The sequence below is a fragment of the Pseudochaenichthys georgianus genome, chromosome 6 (genome assembly GCF_902827115.2).
Source record: "Pseudochaenichthys georgianus chromosome 6, fPseGeo1.2, whole genome shotgun sequence".
Classification (NCBI taxonomy): Eukaryota; Metazoa; Chordata; class Actinopteri; order Perciformes; family Channichthyidae; genus Pseudochaenichthys; species Pseudochaenichthys georgianus.
This window is the reverse complement of record NC_047508.1, coordinates 41,872,858-41,887,452: the sequence shown is the minus strand read 5'-3', so window position 1 is coordinate 41,887,452 and position 14,595 is coordinate 41,872,858. Positions and strand designations below refer to the sequence as shown.

Here is a 14,595-nt window from a genome sequence, read left to right as displayed (position 1 = left end):
GCTTGGTGATTTTATTTGGGACTGGTTAACTTCTGTGTCAGAGGATTTTAAAAACCTGTGTACCTCTTTGAATTTTACCCAGATTATAGACAGTCCTACTCGCCCAAATATTAAGTCCCCAAATAAATCCTCCTTAATTGATCTAATTTTAACAAATGTTCCACATAAATACTCATCTGTGGGAGTATTTGCTAATGATGTGAGTGACCACTGTGTTGTAGCCACAATTAGGGACACTAAGGTCCAAAAGGTTAAACCATGTGTCATCACAAAGAGAGACAAAAAACACTTTGTGGAGCAGGGTTTTTTACATGATCTGTTTGATTTTGATTGGGGTAGAATCAATTTGTGTGCTGATGTAGAAACTGCATGGTCTTATTTTTATCTTGGTTTTATGAAAATTATAGATAGACATGCACCTCTGCGTACATTTAGAGTGAAGGGACGAAACAATCCCTGGTTTTCTGCTGAGCTGTCCAGTCTCCTTCATGAGAGAAATAATGCTTGGGCTAAGGCTAGGAGATCAGGCTCAGAGGTAGAATGGCTACGTTTTAGACAGCTAAGAAATAGCTTCACATCTCAAATAAAAAGTGCTAAATCAAAGTACTATTTGTCGGTTACCACAGAAAACCTGAATAATCCTAGGAAATTTTGGAAAGCCATAAAATCGATTTCCACTGGTGATATCCCAAATGAGCTACCTCCGTGCCTTACCACAGCATCTGGCACTATATCAGACAGGGCTACTATGCTAAATTGTTTTAATAAGCATGTTGTGTCTTGTGGCTCTCTGTTTGGCTGTGTGGCTCCTGTGAACGCTCCAATCCTTGACTCTGAACAATGTGGTCTGGAAAACCCTTTCAGTTTTACTCCTTTAACTGTTGGTATTGTTCATGAAGCATTATCCAAGTTAGATCCTAGGAAACCGGCTGGCCCGGACAACTTAGAACCTTTCTTTTTAAAGATAGCTGCAGATTTTATTGCTCCACCTCTCACTTCTCTTTTTAACCTCTCCCTCAGCACAAATACAATTCCAACAGTATGGAAGTCTGCTTATGTCTTGTCTTTACTGAAAGGAGGGGAGGCAACTATTTTAAATAACTATAGGCCAATCTCTAAATTGTCAGTTCTGGCTAAGGTGCTCGAACGCTTAGTGAGTGAACAAGTAAAGGAGTTTTTATGTATAAATGATATCCTGTCTAAACATCAGTCAGGATTCAGAAAGCAACACAGCACCATCACTGCGACAATGAAAGTGGTAACTGACATTACTAGTATTTTAGATAATAAGCAGAGTTGTGCAGCTCTGTTTATTGACCTTTCCAAAGCGTTTGACACCGTTGATCATCTCATCTTAAAGCAGAGGCTACTCAGTATTGGCATATCCAGCCATGCAGTGGGTGGTTTGTGAACTACCTCTCTGAAAGGTCCCAATGTGTTCACTTTGATGGGCTGTCTTCTGAGTGGTTAAACATTTCTAATGGTGTACCACAAGGTTCTGTTTTAGGACCACTTTTATTCTCCATATATATTAACAGCGTAGATGAAAATGTGGATGAAGCTACTTTACATTTTTATGCGGATGATACTGTAATGTATTGTGCAGGTCCCTCCATTAAAGAGGCTGTTGTTAAATTACAAGCTGTTTTTAACACTATTCAGACTCAGCTCTCTGAATTAAAGCTTCTTTTAAATGTGGATAAAACCAAGGTAATGCTCTTTTCAAAAGCTAAAAAGACTCCAGAGCCTGTTTTAGATATTGTAACTACGCAAGGAACAAAACTTGAAGTTGTTGCCTGTTACAAATACCTTTGGCTTGATGATTGTCTCTCTTTTAAACTTCATGTCAATAACCTGCTAAAAAAACTGAGGGTTAGGCTAGGTTTCTTTTTCAGAAACAAGTGCTGTTTCTCGCTTGAGGCCAGGAAAAGGCTAGTCACTGTGACCTTTTTACCTGTGCTGGACTATGGGGATTTGTTGTATATGAATGCACCTGCCAATTACCTGAGCAAATTGGATGCTGCGTATCACAGTGCTCTGAGATTTGTCACAAATTGTAAAGCGCTTACTCATCACTGTACACTGTATACCAAGGCAGGTTTACCATCTCTCTCTGTACGGAGGCTCAGTCACTGGTACACTTTTATCTATAAAGCTTTGTTGGGTAAACTCCCGTATTATATCTGCTCGCTGATAACACAGAGAGTTGCAAGCAGCTATTGTCTGAGGTCACATGATGTGGTCTTGTTAGATGTGCCAAGAGCAAGGACTGTCTCAGGTAAGACAGCTTTTATGTGCGCAGCTCCACTTGCTTGGAACAATCTTCAGCAAGAATTGAAACTGAGCAATCTCATTCCTCTGCATGTTTTTAAAGCTAGGGTAAATGAAATGCTTGCCGATACAATGGGCACTTGTAAATGTCTATAACTATGTATCCTGTAAATATAATGTATAATGTCCTTTATTGTTTTATGTTTCATGTGGAACCTATATGCTGCAGGTCTCCCTTGAAAAAGAGATCTATGATCTCAATGGGACCAATCTGGTTAAATAAAGGTTTGAGATTGGTGTGTCCGGGCCTTAAGACCCATCTCCTGTTATCCTAATATCCCAAATTTGGTTCCAGGCTTTGATCTTCGTTACAATTCATTTTCCAGTTGTGTCCTCTTTAGCTTTTCTATTAAACGCAAACATCTAAAAGAACATTTTAGAATAGCCATGACTAAGAATGATGATTGTAACAAATGAAATAAACTGTACCAAAGGTTTGCATTTTGACATCAATAAAAGCTGATCAGTTTTGTTTTACATAGTTTTTACAATAACTCATCCAGATATCAGCTATTATAATGACTTATTTTAGCATATCACTTTTTCATTGTTCCTTGTCATGCCTGGTTTTGGAACACCATCGAAAAAAGAAAGCAATTAAGATGTCTTTGTTTAAAGAAACATTATTTCGCATTTAAATATCTAGACTAGAGGAAACCAGTGTTATGCTGTTTCTTTTCCACCCCTTCAAAGAGTCCCCAGATGACCTAATCATCGTTTATTATAATGAGTAATTTTAGCATATACATTTTCCATCGTTTCTTGTGATGTTTGGTTTTGGAAAACCTCCGTGGAAAGCAATTAAGCTGTCTTTGTTTAAAGAAACAAAAATATCTTCTATTTAAATATTGTCAGAGAGAAGAGTCAGGATATTTTAAAGTGTTATGTTGTTTCTCTTCCACCCCTTCAAAGAGTCCCCAGATGATGTAACTTTATCTTCCTCTGCAGCATTACATCCTGGCGTTCGGGGGCATCATCGCAGTCCCCCTGATCTTGGCTGAGCCCCTCTGCATAAAGGACAACAACAGCGCCAAGAGCCAGCTCATCTCCACCATATTCTTTGTGTCGGGACTAAGTACACTGCTGCAGACATCCATCGGTACAAGGTAACTAACCCCAGTCTCACAGTACCAGTGAACCACGATATTGCACTAAAGAAGGTCCACACATCTGCAACCGGGGTCGATTTGCGGTGTCTGCAATGTGTTTTGTTTCGTTGAAGGATGAGACCTGAGCCAGCATAAAGTTGTGCTGATCTCCGTTTATTCACTGACTGACAACAGATATATAACGAATCATTAGTTATTCAGTGGGAATGCTGATACAGCATTCCAACTATCTGTTATGCTACGCCAGGGGCGGATCTACGGGGTGGCAAGGGGGGGGTAGCTGCCCCCCCACTGTCGAGCCTTGCTCCCCCAGCTGCCCCCCTACATTTTGTTTCCCTAAAACTGTACTAAAACAAACCTACACTATTTCCAGAAGCTTCTCAAGTAACGAAACAAGCATTACATTAATTAAAAGTGAATCATTTTAAATATAATTTTAGGCCCGTTAAAAACGTAGCTACGGACCTGCATTAAACTGCGGAGCGGCGTTCACACAGACCGCGGCTCACAGAGCTGCAGAGAGGGAGTGAGCTGTCCCAGCACCTATGGATCAGCTTCCCCTGGGAGCATTTCCCTTTACACTAGTTTTGTTTTTACTAAGGACGAGAGCTTGAAACTAAATATTAATAAAACGCTGCCGTTTGAATTCGATAGCGTTTAACAGATGGGCGCTGTTTGGGCCGTTACGTTACAAAATACTACCCAGACAGCGTTAGCTGGGAGATCGATCACTTTGCTAAACTACGCGGTAGCCTACTAATAAATCCACTTAAACTACACATCACAGCAAGGAGGCCAGATCAATGAAACCAGGATATATCCTTTACCGTAAAAACTGGATCCAAACACAGAGCCTGTGTGCGTTTGATCAATACTTTCTGATGTTATATTTATGATATGCTACATATTAGCTAGGCTCCAAGCCCTAACGCAGGGGTTCTCAAAGTGCGGCCCGCGGGCCAATGGCGGCCCTCGGAAATGTTTCTGGCGGCCCGCGATAGTTAATGTGACACGCTGAAATGCATGCGTTATATTTTAATCCTCCATGGTTGTATCTAGTAAGAATTAGAATGGAATTTAAGAATGGTAAAACTGCGCCCCCTGGGTTGTCATTCCTAAATTATGAATGACAGCTTGTGGAAAGTTTGCTAGACTACTGGTTGCATGGCAACTAGGCATCTCGCGAGTTGCGGTAATTGGTTAGTACAATAAAGAAAGGATTTGTTTTGGAATTATTTTGTGTTCCGTTTTTTCTTGGGTGGCCCTCAATCCAATATTGGGTATCTAAGTTGGCCCTCACTCATCAAAACTTTGATAACCCCTGCCCTAACGTGTAAAGTTATAAAAGCATTTGTACCAGTGCTTTTCACAAGTAGACTCTTGCAGGCCAGAGTATAGGAGTGATTCAACAACAACAAAAAGACATATGAGAAGTGATCAGGACGAACAGAGAGAGGGAAAGGAAAAGAGAGATGAAGAGACCAGGAGGGTCCGAGCAGGAGGAAGAGGAGGAGATGAAGAGACCAGGAGGGTCAGAGCAGGAGGAAGAGGAGGAGATGAAGAGACCAGGAGGGTCAGAGCAGGAGGAAGAGGAGGAGATGAAGACATTAGTGAAGAAGAAGAAATATATGTGAGGAATAAAGATGAAGTGTCAGAAAGAGGGCCAGAGGCAGGGATCAGGAGGCAGATGAAACTCCAGCTGGACCACATGGTATGTTTTTATTCTCCTTACATATTCCATTACAGCAGCTCAATCTAGCAGCTCTTAGTATTGACACATATTGAAATGTGTTGCTGCACAGGTCACCTGTAGCTCTCTGAAGAGATGGGTGATGTCATTTGTGTACTTAATTATAACTAAGTACTTACAGTATGCAGAATTCTGAGTATTCTCTGAATCGGGTGCCTTTTGAGTCTTTACATCTTTGAAAATAAAACCAAAATGTTTGGTCATAACATCTGGTAGTGGACTACTTACATGTTTCCACCTCAGGCACAACATATAAATATTTATAGGAATTTCCTCGAAAAAATTTAACAGGATTGAAGTTTTTGACAAAAAGTAGGCATGAGACCTTGTTTAGCTAAGATATGGCACCACATGGAAGTCAAGGACATTACAAAATTGTAATATTTTGCAAAACTATTGTTTATTTTGTAATAAACAATTATTTACTATTATTAATTCATATAACAGAGTTGAAATGTTGAGTTTGTCAATCTTAATCTGAAAATACAAAAACTGAAATATAGGTAAGAGAAGAAACGGACACTTTTGTGATGTAATTCCCTCCCTGCAGATCACACATGGACTGACCCTCCCTGCAGATCACACATGGACTGATCCATTATTTTAATAGGAGGGTAAATGGTATGGCGTGACGGGGTTGAAACAAACTGAGGGACAATATTGCAATTTCATAGATAATTCAAGTATTTTTTCAGAATTTCTTTTTGATCAGTTAAAGTTGACAAGCATATGATTATATTAGCAGCAACATTTTGGGATAATTGGCCATTTTGATTTGTTTAATATTAAATGAATATGTAATAATGCTTAGTGAGGACAACTAAGACAACCACATTTTTTAAAACAAAATATACATATTTAGTTTTACATTGTAATGCAAAACAACCTGTTCCACTAATTCATTGCTTTAAAATACATGTTGTAGTTTCCTTTCATTTAAAATGATTGAAGTAAGCTTGGGGGACTCAAAGGGCACCCGATTGTTTGTCTGAACACCTTGTTTCTCTTGTGCATTAAGAACACTTGTGTTAGGGCATGAATTAACAATAAATAGGTTATATACAGTATAAAATACCACGTACTGTCCGCCCTCCCATGCCACCCTGGCATGACCTCTTGCCCCCCCTTTGCCCCCCCATGTAAAATGTTCTAGAACCGCCACTGTGCTACGCACATAATTCTTTATTATTCCGCCGGGTTATTTTGCGCTGCTTCTTCTCCCACATTCCACATCGCAGAAACTCCGTTCAAACATCAAAACGTTCAGCTCGGTTGGGAATCAATGGCTATTACTTTTATCATTCATAACTTTCATAATTCCAGAGATACATCCCATAATACATCCCATTGTTAACATGGAAGTCAATGGAGAACTCTTCAGACTTCAACAATCTTCATGCAACTTCAGCTGCTAAATGCTCCTTCTTCTCCTTCATGCTCCTTCATACTTTCACTCAGAAACCTCATTCCAAAATGTCACACATCATTCTGACATTATTCGTGTAACACAACTTTTAAATCTGATTTGTACTTTTAGAGATATTAAACATTGTTCAGACCTTGGTAAAGAGGCCTTCTTCAGATTTTAGATTGCGTGATGTCACAGCTACAGTAGAGTGGAGGAGAGATTTCATTTTGCCTTCATATTTTCTTTTAAACCTGCCATAATTCCCAAACCCTACATTCCTGAGACATAATTAATCTCGTAGCTTGAAAGATTAAAAAAAATTAAGCAAAAAAATTAAACAAAATGCCTCTTGAGGGCATGAAGTGACAAAAACATTCAACATGTCTCCATTAAACTCCTTTGTAAATTCAGCCTCACCTTTCCCCACCACACTAGCCGCACACCTTTAGTTAATCTGCCAAAAAGGCCACATTATTAACCTGAAAGTACACAAAAAGTACACTTCAGATGCTCAAGTTCCTTGACATGCTTCAAGCTTGGAAATTTCACCGATATCTGTTACGGTTCTTCAACAAAACGTTCACATGTAAGAGGTTTATCTCTCATTCAGAACAATGAAAATGCTTTCCTCTCACTAATCACCATGGAAACCTTTGATCTCTGGACACGTCGTTAGCTCAAATATAAACACCTGTGTCATGGACCACGATGATGTCATAACTCCAATGGACATAATTAGAGCAGCAGACTAATGATGTGGTCACTGGAGTTTAACAGACTGTCTCAGCCTATTATTTTCCGTCTGATGGAGACTTCATACTGACTTCAACATGTTCCACATATTTTAGACATTATTGGTGACGTATGCTTTTAGTTCTAATGTTTTCAGTTCAAATATTCTGCTGCTTTTTCATGCATTTAGACTTTTATTTTCTTGTTCTTATTTCACATTCAAGTCCCCTCTATTCATGAACCCTTCTAAGTACTCAGCCATACCACTTATATACCAGGTGCGACTGTTGCTATGTCAGTTAATCTTTCAAATACAAGGTTGCTTGTTTGATTCAAGCTCTTGTAGTCAATATGTCTAACATTTGATCAGCTAACTAATGACCACACACTCAGAGGATCTTTATAAACGTTGTAAGTATTGCACATCTTTAAACATGACTCTTATAAATCACTTTTAAAACCAGCGAGGCACTACAGTGTCAGCTTTTCTAAAATAGAAACTTCAATGTTCTCATCTTTCTAAATGATTCTACTTTTCAATGACCTACAAATAATCCTAATAATAATCCCATTTTCAATCTTCCAACTGTTCATATGTTTTGGTCAATTAACCTGTTACAAATGTGTTGTTCAACACATTTGAGCCTTTGCCACATTTATTTGATCACCATGGAAACCTCTGATCTCTGGACACGTCTTTAGCTCAAATATAAACACTTGTGTCATGGAACACGATGATGTCATAACTCCAACTGACATGCTCAGAGCAGCAGATTTCAGATAGAGGTTAATGGTCCTGCCCTCAACAGCTCTACGTCAATTATGGGGTGTCATCCAACCTGATCTCACCAGAATGCGTGACTCCACCACGACTCCTTAACACCACAATGCGTGGTGGAGTCACGAACTTTGTTACATTTGCGTGTCGGCACCACGCAAACAACCCCAATGTAAAGTGAATGAGGCTCCTTTGTCGTGGTGCACACACGCATTTCTACAACGTGCATTGTGTGTAATGCAACTGTGATTTTTATTAAATTAGTTAGTTTTTAAGGAAGGCCAGAGCTTCAGCTGTGTCAAATAGATTGTTCCCTTCAGTTAACGTTATTTAAAAGATAATGATCATGTCCCCTGTATTGTATTACGAGCGTCCATTCCCATTGGATAACGGAGAATTTTACACCCGGAAGTAAGTAGCCTATTCTCCTTACTGTCGATTGATTTACAGTGATATCTGCACTACTCAACGACTAAAAAACACCAAATTGTCCTTGTTAATTACACAACATTGATTGGTTTGAATTGTGTACAATGCTTTTGTATTTTACCCCTTCGATTCGGAGAAACAAATATATTTTCGGAGTTTTTGGACGGCAGAAGACACTACACTACCCAGAATCCTCAGCTATCGTTTGGGACTACACCATGTGCTTAGCTTGACAAACCCCGTGATCAATCCTCAACCTCTGTGATTGGATGCGCGACGTTTACACAGAGCGTCCAAAAGGACTTTGAAATGGAATGAAACCCATCGACGGCACACTATTCAAAACAGGAATCGAACGTGTCCTACCCCCTCCCCCCCTTAGGTCACAGGCTCCTCCAACAGTGCTACGCAATAAAACAGATACACAGAAAAAATAGTGAAATAGTGCAATAAGAGTCTATATACAAGTGATTGGAATATGATATATTAGATAAATAATTTCTAAGTAGCAGCCAGATGAATGTTATTTCTAAGTTCAGGTGTTTAATAGTCTTCTGGCCTGTGGGATGAAGCTGTCTCTGTGTCTGGTGGTTTTAGTCCGAATGCTGTGGTACCGCCTGCCAGACTGCAGCAGACAGAACCGTTGTGGCTGGGGTGATGGTGGTCTTTTATAATCCTGAGGGCTTTCTTTAAGGTTAACCTGGTATTTTTACTCCACTACATTTATTTTAGTTACTTTACAGATTTGGATTAATGATGTGAAATATAAACAACCCTTAAATCAGACTTTAGTTACACCTGAATGAAATTCAGTGAAGGTGATTGTCAAGTGCCAACAATCAGGCGAGATATTTGATAGTTGGTGCTTGAGAAGACTAAATATTTATCTGCAGATCCGTTTAAAGCATATTCATTACTCGTTATTCTCTAATAGTTCATTAAAGACTGTATATAATTGCTATTTTGCACATCCCTTTCAAGATTTCAAGATTTTCTAAGGTTTATTGACATATCATATACACAACAGTGTAGTTATGCAATGAATGAACAACTTGGGTCACAGGTTCATCAACAGTGCATTACAAGACATCTATCAATGTGTGTATACTTCCACCATTACACTGTAGTATTCTGCACATTTCTTTAATTAAAGCCTTATTAGTTAGCACATCCTCCTATCAGGCACTAAACTGTTTTACTCTAGATATCATTTGAGTATCTTCTTGATATTTTCTATTCTATATTTATATAATTGACCTTCTACTTTCCCACTATTTTGTATGTACTCTTAATATTTGAATGTTTTCATAAAATATAACACATTCAAAAGTGCGTTACAAAAATGAAAGACATTAAGAAAAAGGCATTTTAAACAGTCATTAAAAAGCAACACAATCTTCCTGCATTGCAATTACTCTAAACGTGCAATAACGTGCTTTAACCAGTAGGTGGTTTGGGTTAAAAGGCTGTCAAGTTTACAGTGTTAACAAAATAAAATATAGGCCTACTGCTGTTTCCGGTTTAGTTTACGACGAATATTATTTTGTTATTGTTTTGATATTTGTAACACAAAAGCGATGGAAAAAACCCATAGCAACCAAAAAAAGATGGTCTTAACATGACCCAGTCGTCTAGTAGTTAATAAAAAACAATAATATCAAAACAAAATATTACTACTAACTTTATTGTGAAATTAAAACAGAACGGTAGAAGAATAGTTTCCGGTGTATTCTGATGCCCGATCTCTGTAGATAAATAAAGAACTAAGACAGATGTGTAATATTTAATGCAGCCAAACCATTTATTACAATGCATTCATGTGATGACTATCAAAGAGTAAAGCAAGCACTGCTGAATAAAGTATGATTTTCTCTTTTACGAAACGTTTTTTTTCATATGGAATGCAGTTGGAGGTCAACCAATCAAAGAACTTGAGGACTGATCACGGGGTTCATGGTGTAGTCCCAAACGATAGCTGAGGATTCTGGGTAGTGTAGTGTCTTCTGCCGTCCAAAAACTCCGAAAAAATATTTGTTTCTCCGAATCGAAGGGGGAAAATACAAAAGCATTGCACACAATTCAAACCAATAAATGTTGTGTAATTAACAAGGACAATTTGGTGTTTTTTAGTCGATGAGTAGTGCAGATATCACTGTAAAATCAATCGACAGTAAGGAGAATAGGCTACTTACTTCCAGGTGTAAAATTCTCCGTTATCCAATGGGAATGGACGCTCGTAATACAAGACATGATCATTATCTTTTAAATAACGTTAACTAAAGGGAACAATCTATTTGACACAGCTGAAGCTCTGGCCTTCCTTAAAAATTAACTAATTTAATAAAAATTACAGTTGCATTACACACAATGCACGTTGTAGAAATGCGTGTGTGCACCACGACAAAGGAGCCTCATTCACTTTACATTGGGGTTGTTTGCGTGGTGCCGACACGCAAATGTAACAAAGTTCGTGACTCCACCACGCATTGTGGTGTTAAGGAGTCGTGGTGGAGTCACGCATTCTGGTGAGATCAGGTTGGTGTCATCATATGTAATTTCCCTCGCCATAAAACACAATGTCGCTGTAACTCCAATGGACACGCTCCGATCGTTCCCCAAACTTCGCTTATACATCACCGGTCCATGCCTCAACAGCTTTACGCCAAATCTGAGATCTCACCATAGGCTGTTGCCATGGAAACGCATGCCTCGCCATAAAACACGATGTCTCTGTAGCTCCAATGGACACGGTCCGGTCGTCCCACAATCTTCACCTGTATATCACCTCTCCATGCCTCAACAGCTCTACGTCAAATCTGACATCCCACCATATCTCACCATATGCCGTTCCCATGCATCCCTTGCCATAAAACACGATGTTGTCGTAACGCCTATGAAAAGGGTCAAAACAGCACCAAACTTCAGATAATGGTTAACGGTCCAGCCCTCAACAGCTCTACGTCAATTATGGGGTTTCATCATATGCTGTTTCCATGGAAACGCATCCCTCGCCATAAAAGACGATGTCGCTATAACTCCTATGAACATTTTCCAAAAATGCTCAAACTTCACATGTGTGCTAGCAGTACAGCCATGAAGACATCTACGGGACTGTTACGGTTGCTGTTTCTGTCTGCTCGTTAATCTGCCTGTGAGTGTTTTCAGCTGTGCGTGTAATATGTAAATAAGTTGCGAAGTAGCCCCGACGTCATTGGCTGCCCATCCTCTGGTCCGCCTCTGAAGATGGTGATTGGATTGACGTCATCCAATCGCAGTGCACAGCCGGCGCACACCTGCTGGGGAGGAGTACAAAGGCCGCGGACTATCACCACTCTGGAGGCTCTGTTGAGTGAACAGACGCCTCTCGCTATTTGCTCTTGGTTCTGGGGGTTAACTTGTGTGGACCGTGTTATTGTGATTAGCTGTATTGTTGTGGTTAGATGTGCTTAGATTAGTTTAGTATTGTTTGACTGTTGTCCTAGCTGTGTTTTCTTACAGCCTTCCTTTGCTAGTTGTACCACTTTTACTGTGAGGTTTTGTTTCCTTCTTTATTCAGTGTGTGAGTATTTAGTTTCCCTGTACGCGTTTAGACTCGCTTTTTAGAGTCCTCCCTTAGTTTGGTTGCCCATTTAAACTTGCGCCCTTGTGGCCTCTATTGTTTGTTATTTAAACCGGTGTTTGTGGCAATTTGTTTGTTTCAGGCTGCTTGCCTGTCATTTTGTTCACCTGTTGTGCATTAAAACAACTTTAACTTTTACCAATCCCATTCTGGTTGTGTTGCTTCTCTTTGATTCCCCTAGCTCAGAAGGGAACGTAATAGGGACAGTGTTGAGATTTCTTCAAATGCCGATGCCATGGCAACACAATGCTCGCCATGAAACACAGTTTTCTCATAACTTCAGTGAAAATGCTCCAAATGGCCCAACACTTCAAAGGTTTGGTAACGATGCAGCCACCAACGCATCTAAGCGTATTATGGGATGTCATCAAATGCCGTTGGCATGGCGACAGATCATTCACCATCAAGTTAGTTCAAAAGTTTGCAGTTCAAATAGTCTGCTGCTTTTCCAAGCCTTTTTACTTTCTTTTCTTCTCTCATCACACATTCAAGCCCACTGTTCATGTATCATTTCAATCTAAATTCTTCACTTTCTTCTTCTCTGGTTGTGTGTGAATTTCATACATTGTACACGGCTCCACACACACTGTACAGGCTCCATACACATTGTACACGGCTCCACACACACTGTACAGGCTCCACACACACTGTACAGGCTCCACACACACTGTACAGGCTCCACACACACTGTACACAGCTCCACACACTGTACACGGCTCCACACACTGTACACGGCTTCACACACACTGTGCAGGCTCCATACACAGTGTACACGGCTCCACACACACTGTGCAGGCTCCATACACAATGTACACGGCTCCACACACACTCTGTAACAGTAAGCCTGAACAAATAGCTAATGCTTTTGTTAGAAGTTCTTCACCTACAAAGTTTGGCAAAAGCTCAAAGGAACAAAAGTGGGATCCAGCTTCCACTTTGACATTGAATATTAAGCAAATATTTAATCTTTATTTGTGTAATACTACGAGACTCAAAACTTTGGTATTAAGGGCTTTATGAAACATCTTTAGTAATATGCGTAGAAAGCTCCAAAACATAACGATAAAAGTAACACACCAATAGACAATTTAAGTCATGCATACATAGTCGACATTGTTTCATGAAAAGCCACTTTGAAAACATGTTTCAATTTCCAAATGTATAACTACCTCAGATTCACTTCAGTCCATCCAGAGCATGAGAGATTGAAACTAAATCAGAGCGTTTGAAGAGAAAGAAATGTGTGGATGAAATGTGTGACAGCATTGCAGATAACAGTTAATATAAATACATATCCTGCAGGGCTATTGCTGCAATGAGAGGTGAAATCATCAGAGATGGAAAAAGTACACACATCCTGTACTCAAGTAGAAGTACAGATACTCGTGTTTAAAAATACTCTGGTAAAAGTAGAAGTACTGACTAAACTTCTTTACTCAAGTCAAAGTAAAGAGGCTTTGAAATATACTTCAGTAAAAAGTACCCATAGCTAGCAGCTGCTTTAAAGAGTACCTGACCTCCCTTTATATTAATAGAACAATAATGTCATTGTTAGCTAATGAATGTTTCCAAGCTGAACAACGGCAACATGACAACGTTTCCATTGGTCCCTCTTCTTTAGAGAAGACCAGGAAGTGATGGATACACGGATCGTGTTCCAACCAATAGGCACGCAGTGACTCTAAAGAATAATGACCACGCACCAAACACACATTCAGACTAAAGGAACCAGCTGTTTGGGAAATGAGAGAAGTAGAAAGTACAGGTATTTGAGTTCAACATGTAAGAAGTAGAAAGTACAGGTATTTGTGTTCAACATGTAAGAAGTAGAAAGTACAGGTATTTGTGTTCAACATGTAAGAAGTAGAAAGTACAGGTATTTGTGTTCAACATGTAAGAAGTAGAAAGTACAGGTATTTGGGTTCAACATGTGAGAAGTAGAAAGTACAGGTATTTGTGTTCAACATGCGAGAAGTAGAAAGTACAGGTATTTGTGTTCAACATGTAAGAAGTAGAAAGTACAGGTATTTGAGTTCAACATGTAAGAAGTAGAAAGTACAGGTATTTGAGTTCAACATGTAAGACGTAGAAAGTACAGGTATTTGAGTTCAACATGTGAGAAGTAGAAAGTACAGGTATTTGAGTTCAACATGTGAGAAGTAGAAAGTACAGGTATTTGAGTTCAACATGTGAGAAGTAGAAAGTACAGGTATTTGTGTTCAACATGTGAGAAGTAGAAAGTACAGGTATTTTTGTTCAAAATGTAAGAAGTAGAAAGTACAGGTATTTGTGTTCAACATGTAAGAAGTAGAAAGTACAGGTATTTTTGTTCAACATGTAAGAAGTAGAAAGTACAGGTATTTGTGTTCAACATGTAAGAAGTAGAAAGTACAGGTATTTGAGTTCAACATGTGAGAAGTAGAAAGTACAGGTATTTGA

At 39.3% G+C, this 14,595-nt stretch overlaps 1 protein-coding gene across 1 annotated transcript in view; it reads left to right on the top strand.

Moving 5' to 3' along the window:
• LOC117448642 (solute carrier family 23 member 2) overlaps positions 1–14,595 on the top strand; it is a 111,482-nt gene that overhangs the window by 34,962 nt on the left and 61,925 nt on the right. The window contains exon 3 of the mRNA XM_034085978.2: positions 3,280–3,437. Within this exon, the coding sequence (XP_033941869.1) occupies positions 3,280–3,437 (158 nt within the window). The remainder of the gene's footprint in view (positions 1–3,279; positions 3,438–14,595) is intronic.